Source organism: Populus alba, chromosome 16 (genome assembly GCF_005239225.2).
Source record: "Populus alba chromosome 16, ASM523922v2, whole genome shotgun sequence".
NCBI lineage: Eukaryota > Viridiplantae > Streptophyta > Magnoliopsida > Malpighiales > Salicaceae > Populus > Populus alba.
In genome coordinates, this window is record NC_133299.1 from 15508059 (window position 1) to 15534553 (window position 26495).

General features: G+C 35.2%; 4 protein-coding genes across 5 annotated transcripts; 2 read left to right on the forward strand and 2 right to left on the reverse strand.

Moving 5' to 3' along the window:
- Positions 1 to 884: 884 nt before the first annotated feature.
- Positions 885 to 5315, forward strand: LOC118035605 (probable serine/threonine-protein kinase PBL1). Its single transcript, XM_035041207.2, has 5 exons — positions 885 to 1126; positions 2211 to 2876; positions 3560 to 3817; positions 4132 to 4251; positions 4453 to 5315. The coding sequence occupies exons 1-5, from the start codon at positions 1109 to 1111 to the stop codon at positions 5083 to 5085; spliced, it is 1695 nt and encodes a 564-aa protein (XP_034897098.1). The 5' UTR covers positions 885 to 1108; the 3' UTR covers positions 5086 to 5315.
- Positions 5316 to 5543: 228 nt separating this feature from the next.
- On the reverse strand, positions 5544 to 13808 carry LOC118035604 (B3 domain-containing transcription repressor VAL2). 2 transcript variants are annotated; one of them, XM_035041206.2, is made up of 13 exons: positions 13456 to 13808; positions 13197 to 13345; positions 12564 to 12645; positions 12375 to 12476; positions 11214 to 11854; positions 10979 to 11075; positions 10710 to 10884; positions 10230 to 10306; positions 9731 to 10156; positions 9312 to 9361; positions 8537 to 8650; positions 8364 to 8431; positions 5544 to 6596 (listed from the first exon to the last, which is right to left on the reverse strand). In XM_035041206.2, exons 2-13 carry the CDS (start codon positions 13322 to 13324, stop codon positions 5803 to 5805), a joined length of 2754 nt encoding a protein of 917 aa, XP_034897097.1. In that variant the 5' UTR covers positions 13325 to 13345; positions 13456 to 13808; the 3' UTR covers positions 5544 to 5802. The 2 variants fall into 2 exon arrangements, with proteins under 2 accessions (XP_034897097.1, XP_073261280.1); XM_073405179.1 differs by having other exon boundaries at positions 13197 to 13364.
- A 5816-nt stretch (positions 13809 to 19624) lies between these two features.
- On the forward strand, positions 19625 to 22396 carry LOC118035632 (uncharacterized). Its single transcript, XM_035041240.2, has 7 exons — positions 19625 to 19839; positions 19933 to 20010; positions 20110 to 20216; positions 20930 to 21007; positions 21215 to 21316; positions 21510 to 21591; positions 22068 to 22396. The coding sequence occupies exons 1-7, from the start codon at positions 19710 to 19712 to the stop codon at positions 22184 to 22186; spliced, it is 696 nt and encodes a 231-aa protein (XP_034897131.1). The 5' UTR covers positions 19625 to 19709; the 3' UTR covers positions 22187 to 22396.
- A 148-nt stretch (positions 22397 to 22544) lies between these two features.
- On the reverse strand, positions 22545 to 24152 carry LOC118035637 (uncharacterized). The gene has a single exon (XM_035041246.1). It carries the CDS (start codon positions 24150 to 24152, stop codon positions 22545 to 22547), a length of 1608 nt encoding a protein of 535 aa, XP_034897137.1.
- Between the last annotated feature and the right edge of the window lie 2343 nt (positions 24153 to 26495).

The window sequence follows — 26495 nt, forward strand, 5'->3', positions numbered from 1 at the left end:
TTCAATCGAGGCCTCTTCGTTGAAAATCGATGTAGCTTGTGAATTTACAGTTATGGGCATCACATTTTCCAATTTTACATGCCCCCTACCTCCCACAAGACCAAAACACCCTTATAAGCTAGTGGGTTGGTGATTAAATTTTTTTGTGTTGAGTTTGTGTTCGTTTGTCATTTTATTAGCTTCTGGGGTTATATTTTGAAATATAAATTGTAATTTTTTTATAATGAGATTCATACAAAATTGTAATATGTATTAATTAATATTTTTAAATTTATAATTAAAATAAAATATAATTTCAACTAAACATCACCACATTATTAAACATATTCTAAATAAAAGTAAACTTTAGAGATTTATGCATGTTATTAGTTCATTGAAGGCTCATTATTAGAATACATATTTTTAATGGATTAATAAGATGAATTTAAATCAATTGTAATTCTTAACAAATCAAAGAACTAATGTAAGAAATAAATAAATATTTTTTACTTGAAAAATAGATTTTTTCCTTTCAACAAAAAGTTACTCTGTTTTTCACATCCTTTTACTTTCAAATCTTATAGATGCATCCACATTGTTAGCAAATTATTATTTTTTTTAAAAAAACACTCTTATAAACATATATGCCTTAGATAGCATTGCAAACTACAAAGGGCAATCAGGTCATTACTCAAAATCACACGAAGAAATGGAAAACAAGCCAGCAATAACTCAACATGACAACATAGAGGGTACAAATGTCTAAAAAAATGATAAATCTAATTTTATTTATATATATATATATAATATTTTATTTTTGTAAAATGTAGGTGACAATAATCACATCTTAAATGGAGTAATTAAATGCTGGGTTTTGGTAGGTTTGACCAGTGCTCTCATTGCCTCTCTCTCTCTCTTCTCTATTACACTAAATATGCCTTAGCATCTTTTTTGTCTACCTTTTGTTAATAAAATAAAGCTCTCTCCCTTCCCCTTTTCTCATTTTGCTTTCTTTTCTTTGACTTGTGAAGGGTTTTTATTTTACCTCATCAAAATCACACCTTTCCCCTTATTTTGTTCTCCTCCCTCCCGATATCTATCCCCTCTTCTTTCAAGTTGGAAGCTTTTCATGAGCTGGTGTTTACAGGTTTGATTTTATTATTGATTTTAAATGTTTAAGAATTGTGGTTGTTTTAAGTTGGAAGCTGTTGGGTTCTTTTTATTTTTGTTAAAGGATTGTAAAGTTGTGACCTTTTTTTGTTTAATGTTTGTTTGTTGCTTGATTGTTTTTTATTTTTTATGTTATTGTTAAAGTATTATTTGTTTGCTTGTGGGATTTTCTTTATAGGAAAATTGAAGTAGGATTGGATGATATGTGGAGTTTTGGGTGCTTAAAGTTTTGAAATTTTGTTGGGATGATTTTGGATCAGGGCTTTGGTAGTTTGGTTCAGTTGATGGGATGCTGATTTATGTAGCCTTTTGTCTTATTTTGAAAGTGCATTAATGGGTATGCCTTTTTTTTGTAATCCTTCAGTAATTTAATGGTGTAGGTCATTGGTGGGGAACGTATTGTCTAGTTGGCATTTTAGGGGATTTAAGATACCTTGATTGTGTGTGGAGAACTCAAAGTTGGATAATTTTGTTTTGTTCTTTTGTTATTTTTTGGCAACACTGATGTATGTTATACAAGGTTAATTGTGATTGCAATAGCAATTTTGATGATTCGGTCCTTAAAATTTAAGGGAATTTGATCTGCTTGTGATGAAGGGGTGTCCAAAATTAACCCACTGGCCAACTTATTCCTTTATGATTTTACTTCCTTTATAGTGTTTTTGATTAATTGAGGTGTAATTCGAGCTGTCATTGATTTAAAAAGATTAAATTTATTGAAACTTTGATGGAGGTCCCTGAATGTTCTTATCATGATACCTCACTGAGTAAAGGCATGTATAGTAAGCATTTTCCATAGAAGCACTGAAGGTTAGGAATTGATCGTTTTGGTTATACAGTTGGATAATTACGGTCAACCATGGAAATTCCTGCAACTTGAGCCCTTGAAGTTTTGGTCATATTAGGATTTGTAACCCTATTGTGAATAATTGAGAATATCTAATCCTGTAGTTTACACATGCATTATTTTCCAAATGTTTTGTTGCCTAGGAAGTTGGTATTGATAATTAAGCTTTTTTTTTTTTCTTTTCATTACTGAAACATAGAGGACTTCCTTGCAGGTTTCAAGAATTGAATGTAATAAGATGGGTTGTTTCACTGTTTTAAAGTACAAAAAGAAAAGGCATGAGCCGTCAGTTTCCATCAAGCGTGTCAGTCCTAAGGAGCAAATACCAACTACTCTACCTGAGCCGCAGGTCCCAACACGTTCATTGCAGTCAGCACCCCCTAGTTTTCGGACCAGGGTGAAGCCTGTTCAACCAGAAAACAAAGTACCTAGCAACAGGGCAAGGGCATTATCGGCTCCAGAAAGCCTTGATGCAGCAGAACAAGATGCTCTTGCATCAGCTGAATATGATGAGCATGAGGAGTCAAAAAACCGAATTGGAATTTCAAAGGAACAACGGCTACCAGGTCCACAACCTCTTCCACTCCCTTCACCTCAGGGTTGTGCTATACTGAAGCCTATGAGTAGCTTTAAATCAGTGAATAGCAGTGGTTCTCTTTATGCTTCTGGTCCGTTGCCACTGCCTCGCAGTGGAACATACAGTGGAACACTCAGGAACTTTCCATATGAAGAAATTCAATCTGCTTGCAGCAACTTCGTCTCAGATCGATGCGTCTCTGAAGGTCTTTCTTCCATAATGTTCAGGGCTTCCTTTGGAGATGATACTGCAAGTTCGAAGAAGTTTGAAGCTAGTGTTATTCGCCTTAACCCATCTCCTCAGGTAATGCATGAAGTGACTGTTTATGTACAGCCACAGAAGAGATTTTTCTTAGATCTTCAGTTGATGACAGCTGATAGTTGAGCTTTGATAATTCTTTAAATTTATGAACAGCTTTCTTTTTTTGTCTTGCATTTCTAGAAATTTATTCATCTACTGGTAAACTAAGCACTTGCTATGCTTGTCTAATCCATTTGACACCCCCCATCTTCTATCTCCTTCAAAATATTACGCCGAGAGTCCTTTCTCTGGCCTAAGGGATGTTGGATTACATAGGCTGTTATTTGTTTCACATGATTAGCAAAAACTCCAATTTAGTGAGCTGCCTTCTAGAAAAGCTGATGTTTGTGGTTTACATTTGCTCCCCAAAAAAATCATATAGGAATGTTTGCAATTGTGTAGATGGAGAGAATACTGTCAATTTTCTTTTGCTAAGGATTCACAATGTATTTTGCTAAAAGATGAGGTGCTAAGTGTAACCATCTTATCCCTTTCTTTCATGCATGACACTATGATTTAAGTTTTAGCTTAAGAATATAATTAGAACTTAGATTGCATTATTTGCTGATAGCTTATGCTTTACTTAAAGAAGATGTATGGAGTTATTTATCATTTTCCTTTCCTATTTAAACACTTGAAGTGGCTTGATATTTTGCAATTAAACTCATTGTGTATTGATCTTCCAGGGTTTAAAAGAATTTATTAATGAGGTTAATACCCTTGCATCTTTGCAACATCCAAACTTGTGCAAATTGCTTGGTTATCATGCACGTGATGGCTCAGACCAGAGAATGCTGGTCTATGAGAGGCTTTATCATGGAAGCTTGGACCGGTTACTGTATGGAAGGTCTGATGGCCCTCCCATTGACTGGAATACCAGGATGAAAATTGCTTTATGTGCTGCGCAAGGTCTTGCTTTCTTGCATGAAGAAGGGCCTTTCCAGGTAAAAAATTGCTGCTTTGATCCACATAAAGTGAACAATGAAACAATGCATGATATTATGTTTAGCTCACAATTTTAGCAGACTTCCATATGGATGACAGGTTAGCATTTTTTATCTTTTGTATTGTTAGTATTTAATTGATTAAATCTGTCCAATAGATCCTGATTTGTGAATCTACAAGCCAATTGAAATGAATCCTCTGTTTGTTACTTCTTTTTTTCCCTGAAGGTAAATAGGTGGGAGACTGTGTAGTGTCCAAGCTTTTTAGTTTTCATTAAGTTTTATATTTGCTGATGCTATCCTTTGATTTGCAGGCAATGTACAATGAGTTTTCAACCGCCAACATACAAATTGACAAAGACTTTAGTGCAAAGCTTTCAGGATATGGTTGTGTTGGCCACATCCCTGAAACAGAGATCTCTAACAGTACAGCGGTAAGCTGATTTACCTGGCCCGAGGATATTTCTTCTTGTTTTGAATAAATCAGTAGTGGTTTGCTCTGCCTCCACACATGGGGTGGGGTGAGATGGCTTCCAATTAAATTTGCATGCCTTCATTTGTCTGTAAAAGCATCTGTTTAGGCATTCTTTTGCTCTGTGGAGTTGACCACCTTCTATTTCTCTTCACTCACACAGGCTGCCGCAAATCTCTCAGTAGAGACAGTAGAGAGAGGGCTGTTGACACCGAAGAGCAATGTATGGAGCTTTGGAATTTTTCTTCTTGAACTGCTCACTGGCCGGAAAAATCTTGATAGCCGTCATCCTAGAGAAGAGAGGAACTTGGTCAAGTGGACCCGGCCTTTTTTAGCTGATGACTGTCGACTATCGTTGATTATGGATCCTCAACTAAAATGCCGTTTCCCTGCAAAAGCAGCCGGCACATTGGCAGACATTGCTCTAAGATGTCTTCAGAAGGATCCTTTAGAAAGACCAACTATGAGAACCATTGTGGAACATCTCAAAGTCATACAAGACATGAAATACTCCAGTCGCTTTCCTCTGCAAGAACCAGCAGCAGTTGCTGGTAAACAAATGTCCAGATCTCCAAGTCTCAATGGGATCATCACCCCAGCACCAAGGTTAAGTTTCTCACCGTCTCCACCATCCAGAGCCCGGCCATCCATTTCCCCTACCAGGTCTCGAGCATTGCCTCCGTCTCTTCCTCCTCGTGCCTGTTCCTCAACTATCTCTCTTGAGGAACTAGAACGGCAAGAAAGCAGGAAATCATCTTCGTCAGCTGTTCGAAGGCCAGGTGTTGAAGGATTTTGATTGTTAATATATGCATTTTTTCATTTTTTGAATGGCTTTTCTTTTGCCCTTTTTGGTGATTCAACAGAATATATAGAAAGATAAAAATGTGGTTCTTCCACCTTCCCATCCCTCGATGTTGATTAGAGTGGATTCTAGTTTGTAGATAGAGTGCAAACCCTAGTTCGACTGGATTCAATTAGTTTCTTTGTAATCAACAATGCTATTTACATGATAGTTTTCCAAACCCATGTTTCAGGCTCTTCCATGATTTTCTCGGTTACGTATTGTTGCACGAATGCTCCTGGGTTTTGTTTGCCTGAAGATAACCATAATACTCAAAAGGGGGAACGAAGATACTGAACGAATGTGGTGAATGTTGGTCGGGTTTGATCTTACAATATATGAAGCAGACAATTGGAAGAGAGAAATGGAGAGATTTTATGAGATGCGAATTCCAAGAGAAACACTAGGGAAACGAAATTTCAAACAGGACTTGCATCTGTATTGCATCGATGGCCATGGCACAAGGTCACCTCCAATTTACTAAATGGACGGGAAAAGAGAAAAATTCATGTACCTTGTCACACAATATATTATAATAAAGACCCTAAAAAAGAAACAAAAATTACTGCTCATCTCACATGGAAAAAAAAAAAAGAGCTAGGAATTTATCTGTGCAAAAAAAGAGAAAGAAAAGGGCACATTATACAGGGTCGTTTTGGCTTTAAAGGGACTTTATAGAAGGTCATTTTGGCTTTGGTCTGGTGCAGGTTCATCATCCTCCTCGCCTCCGCTCTCCTGCTCTTGAGCAACCGAAGCAGGTTGGCAATCCTCATCAATTCTCCCTCCATTTTCCCCAGCTTGTGGTGGTACATGCGATGCAGAACTTGCTTGTTGTTCGGATAAACTTGCGAGACCATTCTGCTTCAAGTATGTCTCCAATGGAAGGCTTGCTACTTGAAGAAGACTTGTCATGCTCATTCGTGCTAACCCTGCTTGTGAGTCTTCTTCACGGCCAGGATGGCAGTTTAAATCTAGATGTCCCTTGCCTGAGTCGGCCAATTTGTTTGACAGATTATTGGTTTGGCTTTTGGATTCTAACTCATTCCCTGACCTGGCTTCATTATCTGATGGATCCATAGGCGTCGATGCAAGCTTAGAGCTACTCTCTACGTCTGCTTCATCTTTGGGACCGGACATATGTTGAATCCTCTGAGCAATCTCTGCTTCACGCTCTGATTGACGCTTCTTTTTGCGCATCATCAAGGTTTTGAAACGGCGTTTAACTGTCATGCAGACATTACACGTGCATGTAGGCTTGTGCTTCCCCTTCCCACTCGGGGGCTGGATACACACAATGCATGAGCAGCCAGGACGATGCCTGGGGTGTTTGGTTGTGGCTGCAACAGCAGTGGTGCTTTGCTCACCCGCGTCCCCAAGGATCGCCGCATTGGCCAGAGCATCCAGACCAGAAGATTCATGCTCCTGGGCTGGACGATGGCCGCTTGTAATTCTCCGTTTCTTGAAATCTGTATAAAAAAATCAAGGCCATTGTAATATCAGTTTAGTTCTTTCAAATGTAAGAAAAATTTAAAAAAAAGAAGAAGAAAAAAGCATAAGGATATCTTACCATATTTGAAAAACTAATTTAAAGCATGCAAATAGTTATGAATTGGTGGCTCATTATGCATACCATACAACAATTTCATGAGGGACACGACAGACAAACACACTCATGAACGAACTCCAGTTTATACAAGAAACCTTCTATTTAGGGATGGCTATGGGTCGGGTCGGGTTTCTTATGTCCCCACACCTAGTTGGATCAGGTCACTTTGATTATAAGATAAAGCTAGTTATTTAAATTGATTTTTTACAAGAATTGCAATTTAATATTGTAATAATCATTGAAGCCCAGGTCAAATACTAATGAATATACAAGTTTTTCTAACATTTGTTTTTAAAAAAAAAAAAAAACCCTAATTAATAATAAAAAAAACTTATACACATGCATTTAATAAATCAAGAACTATCTTACACTAATAAATAAAATAAAAATGTTAACATTTTTATTCGACTCGTCTCATTATGTCAATTTTTTTTTTTTCTAACACAAAAGAATGAATATGCAGACGTTATTGAAGTTTTTTTACTTGAGTAAAAAACACAACTATTAATTCAAAAAATCAATGTTTTCATATAACAAAATAAAATGAAAATTATATACATTAAAAAAATATATAAGATCTCAAATGAATTTTTAATACAGTAGAAAAACAAAATAATATTACAATTGCTATAGTTATAGTGAAACATCATTTACTTTTACTTTCATATAATATATTTTTTAAAATAAAATGTAAAGAAAAAAAATTACAAAAAACAAAGATAAAAGCAAAAAGAAGAGTATAAATAGCTGAAATGAAAGTGATAAATTTCAAGTGTAAAGAATAAAGAACAAATATATTTTTTTCCCCCTAAAAAAAAAAATGAAAAGAAAAACTAAAAAGATATTACAAAAGAATAAAGAAAAAAAAAAATGATGATAGATAGATCAAGTAATAAACATGTCGAGAGTAAGGATAAAAATCAAATTACAAATTTACCACCACTACATAAAATTGGATTCGACGGTGAAGAGGGATTCCTTTTAATATATGTATAACATTGGATAAAAAGAAGTAGTAAAAATACAAGGTTGGGTGGGGGTTGGGCAAACCCTTCACCTGCACCCATACCTGGCCTGTTTTGACCCAGGTCAAATTGCATAAAAACCGACCCAGCCGGGTTGGGTGATGTCAAGTATCGGGTAGATGGGATGAAATTGGAATCGCTACTTCTATTCTATATTTCAGTGAGTAAATGACCATGCTTTAATGCATTTATCAAAGATTATGGATGAAATCTTCTGTGTTGAAAGTGCAAGCAGAATCCTTAAAACGATCATTGAGGTTTAAGCACTTGGGGGATAGAACTTGGAGTCTCATTAGAGATTAAGCTATTCTTTTACCCGACCCAGAGAGACAACAAAATAGTTCGACAGAGAAACGACAGCATGAACCTTGGACAAGTGATGAATCGATCAACCAACTTGGAAGAGAAGCAACCAATTTGGTTGGTCTGGTCTACACAACAATTTTCAGTATGCGACAGCCTAAACTCTTTAAGTTTCTTTTTTTTCATGTAAACAGAGAAGGTCCTATCATGAATGATTCGAGAAGTGTGAGCTACAATCATCATGTATGCTTTCAACAAAAGGAGAAAAAGGGATGCTTGCTTGCATCATAGATTCATACCCTTGTTCTGTCTTAGAAGATTTTCCAACTCCCTCGGGGCCAATTCATCTGGAGCAGAGCAAGAACACCTGAAGAAAAAATCATATTAATCTTTGTAGTAAATCGACCTGGCACTCGATTTCATGGGGGGAAAAGAGGGGGGGATCCAGAAATGACAACGACGTATCATTGACCTGCTTTGATCCCAGGCATTGTCCACGCATGTCCACTTAGGCGGAAGAAGAACATCAACCGGCAACCTTCGCCACTTGGAGCAACTATCACACTGAGCCCATTGCTCTTGTCCTCTGACAACAAATTGGATCTAATATCAGAAGCATTTAGCACACCAACACTTAAAGAAACATCGGCCAAATTCCATTACGAATGACAGAAATAGGCTATTTGAACCCCCAAAAAAGGGAAAAAAGGAAAAGGTTATGATTTCCCACCGGAGGTGGAATCAAAATTGAGATCATTAAAAACAATATAAAATGTGATCAATGGGTCCTTTGAGATAGAATCTCAGGAACTTCTTCATAGATTAAAGCTGAAAGAACCATAAAGATTATTTTCATCAACAAACTAGCACGTCTTCCTGATCTTCTTATTCGCCAACTTAGATATCTGCTGATAAATGATTCAGGACTAAGCAGTTAATTACTATTCTTCTCATTCAGTGATGTAAATGCCTTTCAACTCTAAGAAATGACACAAGTGTGTTGTACACCGAAAAGAAAATCATCATTTTAAATGATTTACAGCGATTCTGACATGGGGCAGATTGATAATCTTGATTAGGAATTGATTTCATCTATCTTAAAGATGAGCTCGGTTTGTTCATTGTATTAGAGTTTCAAGACCCCATGTCAGAAGGTTAGTTCTTGTACCAGGACAATTCGGTCAATCTGCGAGTGCATTACCTTCACACGCTAAACGACTAATGATATAGATGGCAGTGATTCTTACCCAATAGAACGAACTACAAAGATACTCGTCTTCCCAAAAACTGGTGGTTCCTGCATGTTAAAACATTGTACAATAATGAAATCAACCGCGCGGCTGCTTTCTCGTCAATAAATTATTACAGTACTATATGGAAAATATTAGTCATATCTAATATCAATTCCATTTACCAAACATCCATGCCTCTTTAATGTTTAAAACATAATAACTACATGTAACATTGTTGATTAGGCACCATCAGTAAGTGCAGAACAAGAAATCGGTAGAATGCTAGATTAAATATATGAGAGTTTTTTTCATCAGAATGCAATCATGGTGTGCACATGTTCATACACACATATACAGGTGGAAAACAATTGAATGTATATTAGATATGGGTGTATATGGATACAATAACTAAGAACTTCAGGGAGATTACTCACTTCATATTCTTCAAAATCATGATCCTCGATGGTTACAATGCTAGGCTTGATACTTGGCTCCGGGCGAAGTAAATCCTGCGCCTCCTCCCACGTAACTTTGAGCTCCAAAGCATCTAGGCTATCGATTAGTAGCCTCTTACTTTTAGACCCAATATTTCGCAACCTTTTTCTCTCAGGAGCCAGCAATGATGGTAGCAGCAAGCCATCCCTTGTCCTGGCTTCTTGCTTCTCAGATTTATGCCAGCTAATATCACCACTAGCTGAATGCAGATGTTTGGACAGTGCATTTAAGTGTGTATCGGAGCTTCCCTTTAGTGAATGGAGAAGACCAGAGTAACCACTTATTATAGGTAGGTTCTCAAAAACACCCGAAAAGTAACTTTCACTTGAAGGAACACCATTAGGAATCGCAGATGGTTGGGTGTCCTGTTTATATGATAATATATGCATTAATACTATATGTTCAGGTTTGCTAACATAAAAACTGACTGGTTTTTACCTGCATTGCAATAGAGTTTGATGCTTTTCTAAATCCCATGACAAGTTTTCCTTCTGGATCCATACGGCTAAATGTCACTGCAATAGATATAAATATGACAGTAAACACACCACTGTCTCCCAAGAAGCCATTTACACTTAAGATTTAGGAACAAACTTAAATTGTAATTTGCGGAAGTAAATATTTTTAGGGCAGTAATAGCATAACAAATATCGCATTGGAATGGTCTATTTTTATTTAAGAGGGAGAACTGGAAAGCTCTAAATTATGGATAATAATACAAAACTATTGAGATGTTATCTACTTTGTTCTGTCAGAAATATGGAAACCTGAAATGTTTAGTTTCTGGGAGCTAAACTGCTGTGTCAAGACATACTGCATGATGAAAAAGAATAGAAACAGATAGAACAAAAGGCATATATTTTATCGAGCACATATTATAATCATAGATTTTCAGAAAAGGTATGGATTAGAAGATACCAGTATCTCCAGCTTGCAATTTCATGGACTGTATACATGGAGTTACACCCTCCAAGACGTACATCCTGCTGTTATTGTTAGGCCAGAACCTGAACTGAAATACCCACTCTTTCCCCTTCACATCTTGAATCCGTAGAGGAAGACCTTCGGGTTGAGAGATGGGAGGAAAATATGCCTGCACAGTGGTTCATCAACTTATACACAGCAAAGTCATCAACAAAATGATTTCTTAGGTGCAAATATTATGACCATCAAATATCAAAACTTACTTCAGCACATGCTTTAGGGAGAACCAAACGGCCAATGCGACCAGCATCACTCGCACTGAGAACCTTTTCAAACAATGGGACAATGGTAGAGTTTGGACTTGAAGATAAAATGGTTAAGGATATCACAATCAAGTTATCAGAAAACTCGAAAATCTTAAAAGCATAAGCTAAAATGCATGATTCAGCAGGAAAAGAAATAATAAATCTGAAATTGGAATATCAGAATGATGGATACTCTCCAGATATTTGCTGCAATTCTTGATCTGTAATCCTAGGCCAATAACGTGGAAGCAACTGATTCCGTCCCCGTCCTTCAGCAGGTGGCCTAGCAACACGTATCTGTGAGACCATGCCCGCATTTGCTTCCATAACAAGGGCTGGCTTTGGAGGCTTTGGCAATAGATGGCGAGACCTGGGCCCCTGTTGGAGTGGAGAGGATGCCTTAGCCAGTACCCTTTCATCGACAACACCTCCAGGAAAAGGATTTGGGTTTCCTAAAGAAGAACCAAGACTGATACTCAAGTTTGTTTGTGCTAGTGATTCAAATAAATCTTTTGCTGCAGTGGTTCTATGAATCTCTAGCTTGGCAGTTTGAGATGATGCATTGGATACTTGGTTAAAAGTCGAGAAACTTGAACTTGCAATTTCTCCCACAGGAGGTAGCATATCCTCCTGTTTCATTTTCCTGTAAGACCCGTCTGTCTCCCTACTCTGTAACTGGAGCAAATTTCTCGTGGCAATACGATCAATACAATTACCTAACTGCATCAGCTTTGTTTCGGTTGTTAACTGGTTGTCAGCAGAAGCAGATTGCAGTTCCCCAGCATCATCAACTTTTGACATACCAAATCCATTAGTTTTTTCATCACCATTCACCTGTATCAAAATAAGGTTCATTACACTTGAAATACCAAGATCCAGTCGGTGAGAACCGCAGGGCTTGAATTCAAGCACGGTCTAGCAATAATGAATACATGAAGGAAGAACCATTTGCATAGCTTGTTCAAATACATGAACATAAGGGATTGTTGACCTGAATCAGCAGTATCTTGAACTCTAGATAGTTACATCTTTTCACAAAGAACTCACTCTTTCCATGAAAGGCATCAACGGACCATAAGCAAAATGTTATTGAAGTCATAAAAACATCATATATTAGGAAGAGTACTTTTTTTCTCAGCATATTTAAACATTGCGAAGAATAGTTCTCGTTCACAAGCTAGCAGGGGTGTGTAGGCCATAAATTACAGTATGAGTGCCTTAGTTTTCTTTCCAAGTGAATGTCATTTCAGGCTGGTGTACATTAATTAGGTGAAGATGGAAAAGAAAATCCTCTTTAGATCAGATATCTAGATGACGTCAAAGAAAGACAAATGCCTATGAAAATTGTTCTTACAGAACTGACTCCTGCACTTTTAGAACAGCTTGTACAGTTCACACCCCCGCCATCAAGTAGCTCGAGCAGAGACTTGGATGCAATGCAGCCACAATGGAGACGCTGCCAAGTGCCAACACCAAATCCAATTAAATTTATGCAAGGAATTACCATGATCAAACTAGGACAGATAGAAACAATAGACTTTACCTTTCCACACGAAGTGCACTCCCTCCACCCAGAATCCTTTGAGTGGAAAACCTCACAAAAAACTGATTGCTCATACGCGGACCTGTAACGAACACGAATCCCCAATTATAACTATGGATCAAAATTATTATATCCCATGAAGCTTATTATATTACAGTCGATAAATGATGTGTTAGAATCCATTGTTAACTTATTTTCTATCATCCCCAATTTATAAATAACAAAAAGAAAAAGAAATGAGTCCTTTTAAGTATCATTAGGACAACTTAGGCTCCTCACTTTCAGGAATCTCTTCTTAATTTCTGTTCTTACAAACAAATTCGACCATTTTAATTCTAACAGAAATTTGGGACGACAACTATGGAAAATCCCAAGAGAAAAAAATTAATTGGAAATGATGGCACTATATTAGTGAAGAATCCTAATAATGATAATAATAATAATAATTCCACGCACTGTGAGTTAATAATATTCAGATATCCAAAAAAAGAAAAAATGGACGCAAAACCGTTTAACGCAATAAGTCAATAACTCCTAGCAAAATATAAATACCAGACCTTTTTTTTTTAAAAAAAAAGAAAAGCTATGAATATCAAAGAAATTAAAAAATTTAATTAAAATTAAGAAAATTACCCGCAGTTATCGCAGAGAATGGCGAAATCACCAGATCGCAAAGCCCAACCTTTTCTCCACCTGCCAGAACTCGACGTCGAGACTCCACATGTTGCATTCATGCAGCTCTTAATCGACGACGACGCCATTTTTATTTTAATTTAATTAACCTATGAAATTAATTTTAATCTCCAAGAATTAAAATTAATCGCGTTTAGTTAATTAGTTTTAATCCAACTAGTTAATTAATAATAAAACACAAAATATTAAAAAAACTGACCTCGTATTGCTAAGACAGAAGACAGAGATTAGAGCTAGTTCAGTTATGTCTGTTGACTAGAGACGACTGTCAACGACATGTTGTTTGGAAGTTGAAGTTCTGCTGTGTAATAATGATCGAGTTCGAGGAGATTGGTTAAGGCGGTGAATTAAGTGCGTGGATCAGGTGACAAGTCGGTTGCCGGTGACCGGAGGGAGGATTGACGACGGAGAATTTGAGTTTTTAGGGGAAAGAGAGAGAGGAAGAACATGTGCATGCAAAGTAACAAAATAACAGTGGAGAAGAGAGAGAGAGAGAGAGAGAATGAGTTTGGAAGTTTAGAAAGCCAAAAACAATGCATGCATTGCACGATGATATTCCTTCAAGACTCGGCGAACTCGCCCACCTTATTATTGTTATTAATTTTTTAATTCTTTCTCCCTTACTTAATTACCCCTCTTGTTTTTTTATATTAATTTCATTTTTTCTTCTTCTATTATTAACATAGTTATTAATCACGACCAGTCCATCATATCAACACGGTAATTTAAGGTTTGAATTGAGTTGGGTTTGTTATTAATCATTATCAGGCGATCTGGTAATAATTTTTTACAAAAAACACATCGTTTTACTAAAATAAATTATTTCACTAAAATAAAATTATTTTATTATAAAAAAATTTAATTGATTCAAGTTAATTTGTCAATTGACATTTTCAACCCATAATTAAACCTTAATTTGAGTTTTGTACCAGATTTTATAGCAATGATTGATATACATACACACACATACCATTACAATTCCTGAATTATAATTTGAAAGAGATTGGGGTATAATATGGGTGGTTTGCTTTTGATTGATAAAAATAATGGGCGTAATTTCAATATCTAAAAATTGGCCTATTTATATTAGCAAACCCTAGAATAAGGGGTGAACTTCGAATGACCAATGGGAAAATAAGATTTTTTTGGGAGGCAAAACGCTTGATTGTTAAGAAAGACTCGAGATTTTCAGGGTGAAAATTCTTCATGGAACCTTTTGCACGCTACTTATTACTTGATACACACAATTTAATATATTTTGTATTGAATTTTTTTGTTTTTTGGTGTTTAGATTGTTTTTAAATTATTATTATGGATTCTACGTGTAGGTGGGGGATTGCCTGTCAATTATATATATTTACTAAGAAAAATCTTGTAAATACTTAATATATTTTCTTGGTGATGTGACTATTTAGAGTGTTTGGTATTATAGTATAATATGTTTTTTTAAAATATTTTTTTGTTTAAAAATATATTAAAAATATATTATATATATATATATTTTACATCATTACATTAAAATTATTATAAAAATTATTAATTTAATATTTTTTTCAAGCCACCAAACTTTTAAAAAACATATAAAAAACATAAACGGATGTTGTAACAAACACTTTTCATTGTAATCATCGCGCAATGTATGAGTATAATATAATTTATTTTATATATAACTTAGACAATGAGCAAAGAATTGCAAGATTGTACGACAGCTAAATTGAGAACATTTTTTATTATATTATAATTATTCTTGCCAATGTGATCTATATATGTGATATATAATTATGATTTTTTAATAATTAATTAAACATTTTAATGATATTCAAAATTCTATTTAATGAAAACAAAACCTTTTTTTTTTCTCATTTGACAAATTAGTTCAATTTTTAAAAAAAAAATAAATAAAGCAGGCAACAAGTCAAACTAAAATTGTTTCATTATATTAATACATTTTCTCAAAACTTAAAGAAGATCAACATAATAGTTAAAGAAGTATTCTTCCTTATCATAAACGTTCAAACTCCCAACGAGAATGTGAAAATTAGTTTCTCAAAAAATTATAGCCATTTCATTGATTCCTTAACTTTAATTGAATCACAAAATTAATCTAAATAAATAAAAGTTAAATCTAAAAATATTCTGTTTTTGTTTTTTGCAAAATTAATTTTCTAGTCATTAAAAATCAAACTTAAAGGTGTATTTACAACTAAAATCACTTTAAAACACAACAAACATATGTGATTTTAGATTAAAAAAAAAAATCATTACATAGTCAGTTTAATAATAGTTATTTAGTTTGTATATATTTTCAAATTGGTACTTATCGTATTGTTAACTGTAAAATTTTACAAATCAAAACTGGTTTTTTAAAATCAATCCAGCCATATTTTAGATAAACCATGAATACTTATAACTGTATAGTCTAAAAAGGAAATTTCTATAATATATAATCAGATAAAAGCTTGTAAATTGCATTAAACTATTTAAAAAAAAAAACTATTAAGGAGCTGAAAAAATTATAAAAATACAGCGGCAGGACGGCACAAAGTGCGCCACTAGTCGCTTTTTAATCCAATCGCATATTTCGCATGCAAGAAGCATACATACTTGAAAGTACCAGAATAACCTTAATGTCTCTTGTTTTCTGCGAACCCATGCCTTCATAACTGCCCCACAACGACCAACTGAATCCTGCCAACTGTCAACGACCACATGTTATTCAACAGTTGAATTTTAAAATACTCTGTGAAAATGGCATTTATGACGCCATATTTATGAGGAGATGATGTAAGAAGACCTAGAAGTGCGGGGTCACCTACCACGCTGATAGAGAAACGCCAACCCACGCGCCCTAGACATGACCAGTCACGTCTGACAGCTGACGTGCTCGTGGGTGCACGCGTGTCCACCGCGCCTGGAATAAATATTATTATTTTTTCTTTTTCTTGTGCTTCTACGACGTCGTCGAGAAAACGGTTGACCCGTGTGCTGTCGTAAGAGAGAATGTTTTAGGATAAGAAATGAACGAATCGTTGTTGTGTGATCATACGAGGTTGCAGCAACCTCTTTTGAATTATCAGCTTGTGATTATTACACCGTTACCCAATGATATCCTTACAGGTGTGATGATTTTCATAAGTGTTTTCAAATTTGGCCATTTTGAGATGGTCTATTTTCTGATGGACGGAGGTTTTCCTCATGAAACTTTATGCAAAAACACATATTTAATGATTTTGAGGTAGATAACATGCATGTATCTTTATTTGATGTGAAATATACAATCCTGTTTCTTCTCAATCTTTTTATTACTTAATTAGTGAGGTTTGATATTTTTGATCACTTAGCTTTTAGTTCATTTTGTTAAATTAATTCAGATTAATACAAAAGAAATACAAACATAAAAAAAAAAAAAAAAAGAGGTTGAAGTTCTTATTAATCTGTTTATTTTAAAGTACTTGAATTAACCTAAATACAAAGAGATTATATATAAGTTAAATTAAAAATATTATTCTTGGTATCAGAACTGATTCTATGAAACAAGGCTTAATCCCAAAAACTATTTTTAGTTTATCATATGTATAATCTATTTGTATTTAGTTTAATTCAAACACTTCAGAATAAACAAATTAATGAGATTTCAAGCCTCCTTCTCTTTTATGTTTGTATTTTTTTGTGTTAATTTGAATTAATTTAAGACATTTAAGTTGGCTTATATAATTTTTTTTTTTTAGAATATTTATAATTTTACACAGCGTAGTTTTTATGGTGCCCATCACGATCCATCTACTTGCCGGAAATTCTCTATCTCGTTGATTATTTTGAGATGATTATCCATTACTCTCTTTTCTTTCTAATAACAACAACTAGTGTCACCAGCTATCTTGAAAGGATTAAACTGTTTTTTATAAACAAAAATGTCTACTTGTCTCGTTGTAGGGAATGTTCCTTTTTTATTGCTACTTTGAAGAGATCAAATCTTCGTTTAAAAACAATATTTCCTTTTTGTATTGATCATTGCCTCTAAGTGTGTTTTATCAATATCTCAAATAAATAATGACTTTGAATAACCCTTCCTTCTTCTTCTTTTTTAGTTTTAGTGAAAAAATCTTTATCCATAATGAGTTTTGAAATCTTGAACATCTTGCATTTTGAAAACGAAAGTTGTTTTGATGTGAGTTTAAAACAAATCTTGTAACTCCCTTGGAATTTTTAGAAAAAAATGATTTGTTCTTGTGTCGGAGAGATTGAAATTGTTGAAGGTACATGATGATGTGACCTTTTGCTTTTGTGGGTTTCAAAGCAAAAAGTTCAAGTAAAAGCTCAAGGTTTTGTATGAGAAAAAAATATTTAACTTTTTTTCAGTATTCATTTTATCAGCATGAATAATAACAAGTAACTTGCTTGCAATGTTACGACACCTATAAAAAAGTATTTTGCATTTTGAAAGCTCCATTTATTGGTTCAGATTGCTTGTTAACTTGATTAAAACAGACTTTTAAAGGTATGTGATATAGGTTATGACTCATGACTATAAAAGAAATGGATTTATAAAGTTTAAAAGTTTAAAGTTTAAAAAGACTCGGGATCACTATCACTTGCTCGACTCATTGTGTCTTTCAATCTTTTTTTTCTTTTGCCACTTTTCTTTGATTTGTCTTTTTTTTTTTTTGATGGGGCATCATTATTTTACTTGGACTATCACTTTTGCTTTTAATTTGAACATACCCTCAAAAAGGGATCACAATAGATATATTCATTTTAGAATATGAAAGGGATAATAAGAATGACCTTTCTTCATTTCAAGCGCAAGCAATTAAAACTAATAAACTTTGACATTGTCTAGTGTAATGATTTGAACTTTGCAAAGAGATGCATTTCATGAGTCCATGATCATTGAATCCATTACATGCAATTATGCATAAAACTAAAACATGTCTTAAGAGACATAGTATAAGGGTGATTGTTTGTTTTGCAATTCTTATATTCTGGTTTAGAATTTGATCACCTCAATGAGAGAGTTGCTTGATTTGTCATTTTATAAATAGAATTTCAAATATTATTATAAATAAACATTGAATTATTTATGAAGTCAAAAGCAAGTTTAAATTTTTAAAATTCCATTGGAGAAAAGAATTTTGGAAAAAAAAAATAAGTTGAGTCTATAAGATCATGCAAGACTACAAAGCTATGTTTGCGGGTTTTTTGGTGTCAACAAATATCCATATGTAAATGAAAGATACGCAAAGAGAATTGATTGTCCAAAACTTCATTTTATTGATATGATGAAAACTTATACATCAAAGATAATATTTTTGTACAGAATCAAAGTTCACAAGCCTAATTAAATCTTCTCCATTCATTCATATCAACATTAATACTCCTTCTAAGAATGCATTCTTCACTACATAGGGACCTTTATAATTTGACGGCTATTTAATATGGCCTTGATCACTAGGTAGTGGTAGACTTTTTCTTAACATAAGATCTCCTTCATTAAACTCCTTTAATCAGACTTTTCTGTCGTACACTTTAGTCATCCTTCTTTGACACAACTGATGATGGCAAATTGCAACTAAACTTCTCTTAGTGATCATGTTTAGTTGCTCATATCATATTTTAGTTTATTCAGCCTTTTCAAACTTAGATTTTATGAGGACCTCTAGAGAGGGAATCTTCACTTCTAAAACACATCACTATGTTTATCCTATAAATTAGTAAATAAGATGTAGCCTCACTTGATATTCTTAAAGCTATTTGATATACATAAAAAGCATAAAAAGCCAAGCTATTTGATATACATAAAAAGCCTCAAGATCCAAGCGTGCAGCTCGTGATGCTAGCCAGCACCCATCGTGATAAATTGCTAATGTGTGCCGTCAACCTCTGTTCTATCTTCTTGTCGACCAAGGAAATGAACAATGGTGCATGTTTGATGAGTAGTCATGTCATCATCTCCCAATTGTCTTCGGATTTGGCCGTGGGCACAATATTTTCATACGTGCCATCTTGCCACCTATGCTCAATTGGATTGGACCACCAAGATTAACAAGAGATATATAAATTGGATGGATGCTTTTGCTTTTGTATCTCCCTGTAATCGCATGCTAATCATTAGATTCATTCTCTCCCTTTCTCGGCAAGCTTCGTTTTAATCCATGTCGACATGGATCTATATATATATATATATATAGAGAGAGAGAGAGAGAGAGAGAAAAGTTAAATTTTTTTTATAATATTTTTGAAACTTAAAAAGAAAAATGTTCATAGAGCAGCAGCACTCCTGTAAAAGGGAGGCCAGATTGTAATGGGCAAGGCCCATTCGATCAAAGGCCCAATCCAAGCTCAGACCTTCTTCCCTTCCCTTATCCATGTACTACTCTGTATTTTTTTTTGGGGAAATGAAATAAATAAAGAAAAAAATCTTCTCTACCCAAACCAGAAACAACTGCCATTACCATGGCGCGAACTGCAACTGCCACTCTCTCTTCACCTTACTGCATCCTTCACCGTTCCTCCTTTTCATCTAAGCCCTCCTTTCTTCCATTGCGCATTTTCCCCAAAACACCCTCGCCCCCCACTTTTCCAAGTAAGTCCCCCCTCTCTTTTCAACTACGTTGGCGTTAACACATAGATGACAACTTTGTTGTTTTTATTGCTGTTGCTGTTGTTTTTCTTGCAGGGATTTATGCTTTGTCTAGTAATGATATCAAAGTGGGCTCCAACATTGAAGTTGATGGGGCTCCTTGGCGAGTCATAGGTAATTATGTTTTTTTTTTTTTTGCTTTGATTTTGTTTACGTTTCTGTTTTTTCATATAATATTTGATTTTCTTTTTATAACATTTCGGGTTGGTGTAGAGTTTCTGCATGTAAAACCAGGAAAAGGGGCGGCATTTGTGAGGACCAAGATGCGTAATTATGTTACCGGAAATACTGTTGATAAAACTTTCCGAGCTGGAAGTACGGTAATTCATCTCTCTCTATGTTTTTTTTTAAGGTGTTTGACTTTACTTGTGTTTGGCTCGTGTAATTGGTGTTTGATAAAATGTCTATGAGGAAAGATTAGTTAATCCAGCAATGCTGTAATGGGCTGGCATAAAAAATGCTGCTTTTTTTTTTTTTTTTTTCTAATTTTGTTTCTGCTCGACCATTATGATTAAATAGATACTATTGGCTCAAAATAGGCAAAATTTGTGTGTTTCTTGCAATGGTTGGTCGGGGACTTTTTGGTACATTTGGTGTTGGACGCCTCCCTCTTGCATGAAGGTGGGACTTATGGATACTTTTCATGGTGGGTTCCCATGTTTATGTGAGAGGCGGGGTGGGGGGAGTACAACTTTTGGTGTAACTAATATTTTCTCTGGTCATAAAAATTTAAGATGGCAAACGGGCATTTGGTAGTTAATGTTAATAAGGAGTAGGATTAGGTGGTGATGGATAAGAAATTCAAGCATCTGGATGAAACAATTTTTTAAGTTATAGGAATTTCAGTCCCCTTTTGTTTCAGCTTCAGGTTATGGTTTATTTGCTGATCTTGAAATTTGATTAGTTGGCGGCTTCTTTGATTTGTAGATTTACAGCAAAGGCATGCAATTGTCAACCATAGTAGGTGATGCTTATGTTAGAGGTAACCCATTTAGTTTTTTCTTATGTTCTTTTCTGTTTTTTGTTTCTGCAGATTGAAGAGGCAAATGTATTCAAGGAGGCAAAGCAGTTCACGTACAAAGATGGAGTTCAGTTTGTTTTCATGGACTTGGTATGGCTTACTGTGCTCATAATCAAATTTGTTAGACTTCAGAGGTATTTGCAGTCATAATCTGCTTTATTTACTTCTTGAAGATTGCAGGTTTCTGGTTGGTAGATATAGCTGTTTATTATCCCCATTAATGAGTGTTTGGGCCTGAATATACTTGGTTTTTATTTACGTTCTTTTCTTAAATTTGTGTCATTTGACTTTTCACAGAGTACCTTTGAAGAATACCGTCTCAATGATGCAGATGTCGGAGATAAGACAAAGTGGCTAAAAGAGGGAATGGACTGCAATTTGCTATTTTGGAATGGAAAAGTAATTCCCAATTTCCTTCGATTTGGGACACTTTTTTTGTTGATATATTTATGTGCAAATATTGTTATACAGATGTCCTCATTTACTTAATTGGATGCACAATTAACTTGGCTGACATCCATTTGCAAAAACAAGGGTTGCTATTTTGTGCTGATGCTGCTATTTATAAAATTGCCTGTTCATTTGCTTGCAGGTTATTGATTTTGAACTTCCAACCACAGTTCAACTGACTGTTGTTGATGTGGATCCTGGGCTCAAAGGTGACACTGCTCAAGGTAATGTCATTTGGCTTCTTTAAGGAAAACTTGAGACAAAATATTCTCTGGGTACAATTGCTCATTAATTTATCATCCTGTAGAGATATAGAGTCAAGCTCCTTTGTAATTATGTGTTTTAAGTTTTCCCTGGCTGCATGTATAAAAAGTGCAATTACAGGAGGCAGAGTAGAAACCAGGTAAGTCTGTTCCCGGACCGTAATCATAGGCTAGCCTGCCAACACACATGTTTCCACTGTAATAAGCACGCGTTCAGATGCCAAAGAAGAAAGAACAAAGCAGTGAACTGTGGTCATTTCGTTCATTGTGTGCTTAGCTAGCTATCATGCCATATGTGGATACCAATAGGCAACTGATTGGGTTAATCTATACTTGACTTTGTTATCTTAGCTTTTGTTCCGTTATTTACCAATTACAGCATTGCTGTTCTTGTTGTTCTTGGCCTTACCATTTGAGAAATGAATTTCTTGTGACAGGTGGAACAAAGCCAGCAACTCTGGACACAGGTGCTGTAGTTAATGTTCCATTGTTTGTTAATATCGGCGAAGAAATATTGGTAGACACAAGAACTGGACAATACATGAGCAGGGCATGAGTTTTGGATTTGGAGTTTTTTTGTCTTTCAGGCCTAGATAGCAGAAGAGTTGCCTGCCATATTTTATTGCTGTTAGTTCTATAATACATATGTATTCATCATTTGAGAAATCTTTTTGTAAGAGAGACAAGGTGCCTTTTCTCCCAGGCATTGCAAGGCAGAATAGCATTTCTGAATCAAAAGGGTCATATTGGCTCTGCTGCTGTATCATTTCCATCTTTTGATTCAAATTTGTGTGACATTTTTCATTAATTATAGATGGCAGGTAATACCATCACTGAAGTATTGGTAAAAACAGGAACTTCCACGCTCAGTAACGCAATGGCATTGCATAAACAACTACCATGAAGCATTTTTCTCATCGTCGAGGCTTTTTGTGGGGAACCACGCCTCGAACTAATGCAGCACCATAGACATTACATGCACCCAAAGTCCTTTCCTGCCGATTCAACTCATGAATCAGTAAGTCATAGGACATTCTACTTGGGATTTTACTATTTTCATACATGAGAACTAGAACATAAAATGCCTCGTCTACCTTTCCTCCGACACAAAGTGCTCGAATTACATTGTTAATGGTGATTAATCTAGGAATGTATCCCAATCTAACCATCTGGTGCAAATTGATAAAAGCATCGTCAACTTTCTTTGCCACCCAAAGAGCTTGAATCACCAAGGCATATGTGCTCTGCTCTATGACAAAACCCCGTTTCTTCATTTTCTCGAACACTTCATAGGCAACCTCAACTAGGTCATTTTCTTTGATAGATTTCCTACATAAACCTCTAACAAGACTATTCATCAACCTCTCATCCGCTTCAAGTCCACTCCCGTCCATTTCATTGAAAATTCTCAACCCGGCTAGAACTTTTCCCCAGAGCAACAAACCATGCAGCAATGTGCTGTAGCTAATATAATCAGGCATGCATTTTCTCTGTTTCATTAACTTCAGCACGCCAAACCCTTTCAATGGTCTCCCTTCCTTGGCATATCCATCTAACAGGGTGTTAAAAGTGACCACATTAGGTGCCAACCCCATCTCCATAGCCTCATTTAGCAACTCCATTGCCTCATCTGATCTGCCTACCTTACAAAAACCATCCATCATGGCAGTATATGTATAAATATCCGGCTCTACAGTGGTTTTCTTGATATCTTCCATTAGCTCGAATGCTTCCTCTATTCTCCCCACATAACACAGCCCCTTTAACAAGCAATTGTATGTTTGAATGTTTGGCTTGCACCCAATCCTATCCATGACCTCAAAAACTTGAAGGGCATTCTGCAATTGACCCATTTTGCAGAATGAATTGATTAGTGTGGTCAATGTTGCAACATTTGGATTAAACCCTTTTTGCATCATCTGGTCTAAAACCCTTTTGGCCTCACCAGGGTCCTTTTTCTTGCAATGACACCTGACCATGATTGTAAATGTCCAAGAATTTGGCTCTAAACTGTAACATGATAAACCCGAGTACAATTTCAAGACAAGATCAGACTCATTGGCTGTGACCAAAGCCATGAGAACATCATTGAAGTCTGAGATGTTCAAAAATCCAATCTCTTTATCAAGAACCCTGACAATGTGATCAACTCTTTCCTTACAAGGTAATGCTTTTACTGCATTTAAAAGAGCCAGTACCTGAAATTCACTAGCTTTCTCATCAAAATCCAGGCTTTCTTGTTCTTCTTCTTTCATAGGCAAGCCCTTATGTTCCTCACCCTCTTTTGGGTATAATCTTTGCTCCTTGTTACCAAAACTTGGACTATGTAACACTGTGGTTTCTGTGGGATACGATTTTGTGGTGGATAGTGACGCTGCTGGAATGAAAACAAGCTTGAGGCTAGAAAATTTGTGGCAACAGAGCTTGCGGGTGTTGTTGAAGAAAACGGGGTGGTTGCTAAGTGAAGGAGATGGAAGGAATTCAGACAGCGGAGAGCATGGAGAAGGCAAAGACATCGACATCATGTCGTGAGCGAGGGAGAGAGGACAGGGTGGTGGTTTTTTCCAGTGTTCGGTTGTTGATGACTTGATTCACTTTATCCCAACTCACAACGCCCGAGTTATGGCTCACGAGGTCGACCTGATGACTGATTTTAGTGTTTGTTTTTTTTGTTTTAAAAGAAAAATAATATAATTTTAATAAAAAATTAAAAAATAATAGGTTAAGAGAGCTCCAATCAATTTAAGCCAGGATCAAATAAGTTCTTTTTTTTTTTTTTTATCAAGTTAATCAGAGGTTTTTTTTTTTTTACTTGAATTAATCTTTTGATAAATCAAATCTTGAATCGACCCATCAAATTCATCCAAGTTTTATAATTATATTCCAAAAAAAAGGACAAAAAATAAATGGTATGATCACATGTTATCTTTCTTTTTTTCTATCTTATTATTTTTTATTCTACATTAATTTAGAATATACTCTAGTTATATATATATATATATATATATATATATATATTACATTGAATTGATGTATTGAAAAAAGAATAGATTTTCATTAGTATTGGCTTTAAAATCCAAATTTAAAAGGTCAAGAAAGGAAACAAATCGTTTTTCTAATTATATCAATCCCTTATATTCATATGATATAACTATCTAATTTATTAGTATTTATAAAATCCAAATAAGGAATAATAAGAACAAAACTATCTTGCTTATTATCATTCATTTGAAACCTTAAGGACATGAAAATGCCATAATCCTAAGTGAAAATAAAATTAATTCCATCTCACGAGCCTGTTTAAAAGTGTAGTTGTGATTGTTTTTTTAAAATATTTTTCGTGCTGAAATGCATTAAAATGATATATTTTTTATTTTTTAAAATCAGCGTATCAAAACGATCTAAAATTTACAAAAATAATAATTTTTAATAAAAAAAAATTAAATTTTAATAAAATGTTTATACCGCGTTCCCAAACACCCTCCTTCCAAAAAGTTACAGGGCCAGGAGAGCAACTACATGAATAACCCATTTGGCACTCAGCATTAGTTATCATCCCTCAGAAAAAATAGCACATAATCCTTCAATGGCTACCTTTTGAGAAATATCAATGTCATAAAAGATGGCATTAGAATAAAATAAATCGATAAAGAGGAACCAATTGGGAAATATAGAAAATTATTAGAACCTAAATGATAAAATCTATGTTTGAAATGCAATTAAGAATGGGCATATAGGTCAGGGACTAAATTGATGTTTTACATACTAGTACTGTAGATCAAAGAAATTAGAATGAAGTGATATCCATTGGCTTCAAATTTACCAATGCAACACAATTTAGTCCTTATAATTTCCACTAATATTGAAATTTTATTACCAACATATTGTCTGTATATATATATATATATATATAAAAGGTGTGCATAATTAAGTAGTAGAGTAATTATCCTAATCAAATATTTAAATCAAGAAAAAGGATCATCGTGGTAGTAAATCTAGACAGTAAGATGAGCTAGAGAAGCAAATGTAGCTCTTACAATTAATCAAAAGACGGATCAAACAATGTTTAAATCCTTAATGACCTACTAAAAGCCTTCCAAGATTTGGGATCTTTAGGATCAGCCATGCCTTCCTTTTTTGCAGCAGCACCACCACCACCATCACCGCCACCACCTTTACCCTTTCTACCAAGAATAGGCCTGAGCAACTTCTTCAGGAGCTTGTCAAAACCCAACCCACGACGACGGCACCCTTGCTTCACATGTGTTGCCAGAGGAGCTGTATCCTGCCCATTTAGTTTTCCCCTGAGCTGAGACCGAGACGCACCCGGCTCCGAGAGACTCCTCCCCAGTATGGCTTGGTTCAGCTGCACCTCAAAGGAGAGTCTCTCAAACTGGTCCAACAATGTGCTTTGCTCATCCCCAAATCTTTTGAGAACCACCGCTATCTCGTCCATTTCTTTTTCACTTTCACTCGCTAATGAGACATGGGAGAGCTTACTTAGGTTTATAGATGGGGTCATGGCTCACAACATGGAAGCTTAAAGGGTTCTTTTTTGCTTTTGAACGTGGCTCGAAGAAGCTGAGACTTGGAAGCCAAGCTTGATCGAGAAAAGAATACCAAACAGTGCTTAATCCAAGCAAGAGGCAAAGTATCAATGGCGGTTTATATCTGCATGGTAACTGGAAAGGCTGCATTAAATGTGAGCACCAGGCCAGAAATTACTGCTAATAGATTCTGCTTCGAGGGTTTGCGTTTGAAGTTTGAACACAAATTATATATTCTGGATGATGTATCTAGCAGTATATTAATTGTGGACCAGTCTCATAAAGATTGGAGAACAGGTAGATTTATGAACATGGTCC

Coding starts and splice junctions, on each gene's coding strand:
- LOC118035605 (XM_035041207.2), top strand. Junction 2,877..3,559: donor GCCTTAACCCATCTCCTCAG/GTAATGCATGAA, acceptor TTGATCTTCCAG/GGTTTAAAAGAATTTATTAA. Junction 4,252..4,452: donor AGATCTCTAACAGTACAGCG/GTAAGCTGATTT, acceptor TCACTCACACAG/GCTGCCGCAAATCTCTCAGT.
- LOC118035604 (XM_035041206.2), bottom strand. CDS start 13,324: ATGGCGTCGTCGTCGATTAAGAGCTGCATGAATGCAACATGTGGAGTC. Junction 11,855..12,374: donor AAAGTGCAGGAGTCAGTTCT/GTAAGAACAATT, acceptor ATTTTGATACAG/GTGAATGGTGATGAAAAAAC. Junction 10,157..10,229: donor CAAACTCTATTGCAATGCAG/GTAAAAACCAGT, acceptor TCATATAAACAG/GACACCCAACCATCTGCGAT.
- LOC118035632 (XM_035041240.2), top strand. CDS start 19,710: ATGGCGCGAACTGCAACTGCCACTCTCTCTTCACCTTACTGCATCCTT. Junction 21,008..21,214: donor AGTTTGTTTTCATGGACTTG/GTATGGCTTACT, acceptor GACTTTTCACAG/AGTACCTTTGAAGAATACCG. Junction 21,592..22,067: donor CAAAGGTGACACTGCTCAAG/GTAATGTCATTT, acceptor TTCTTGTGACAG/GTGGAACAAAGCCAGCAACT.
- LOC118035637 (XM_035041246.1), bottom strand. CDS start 24,152: ATGTCGATGTCTTTGCCTTCTCCATGCTCTCCGCTGTCTGAATTCCTT.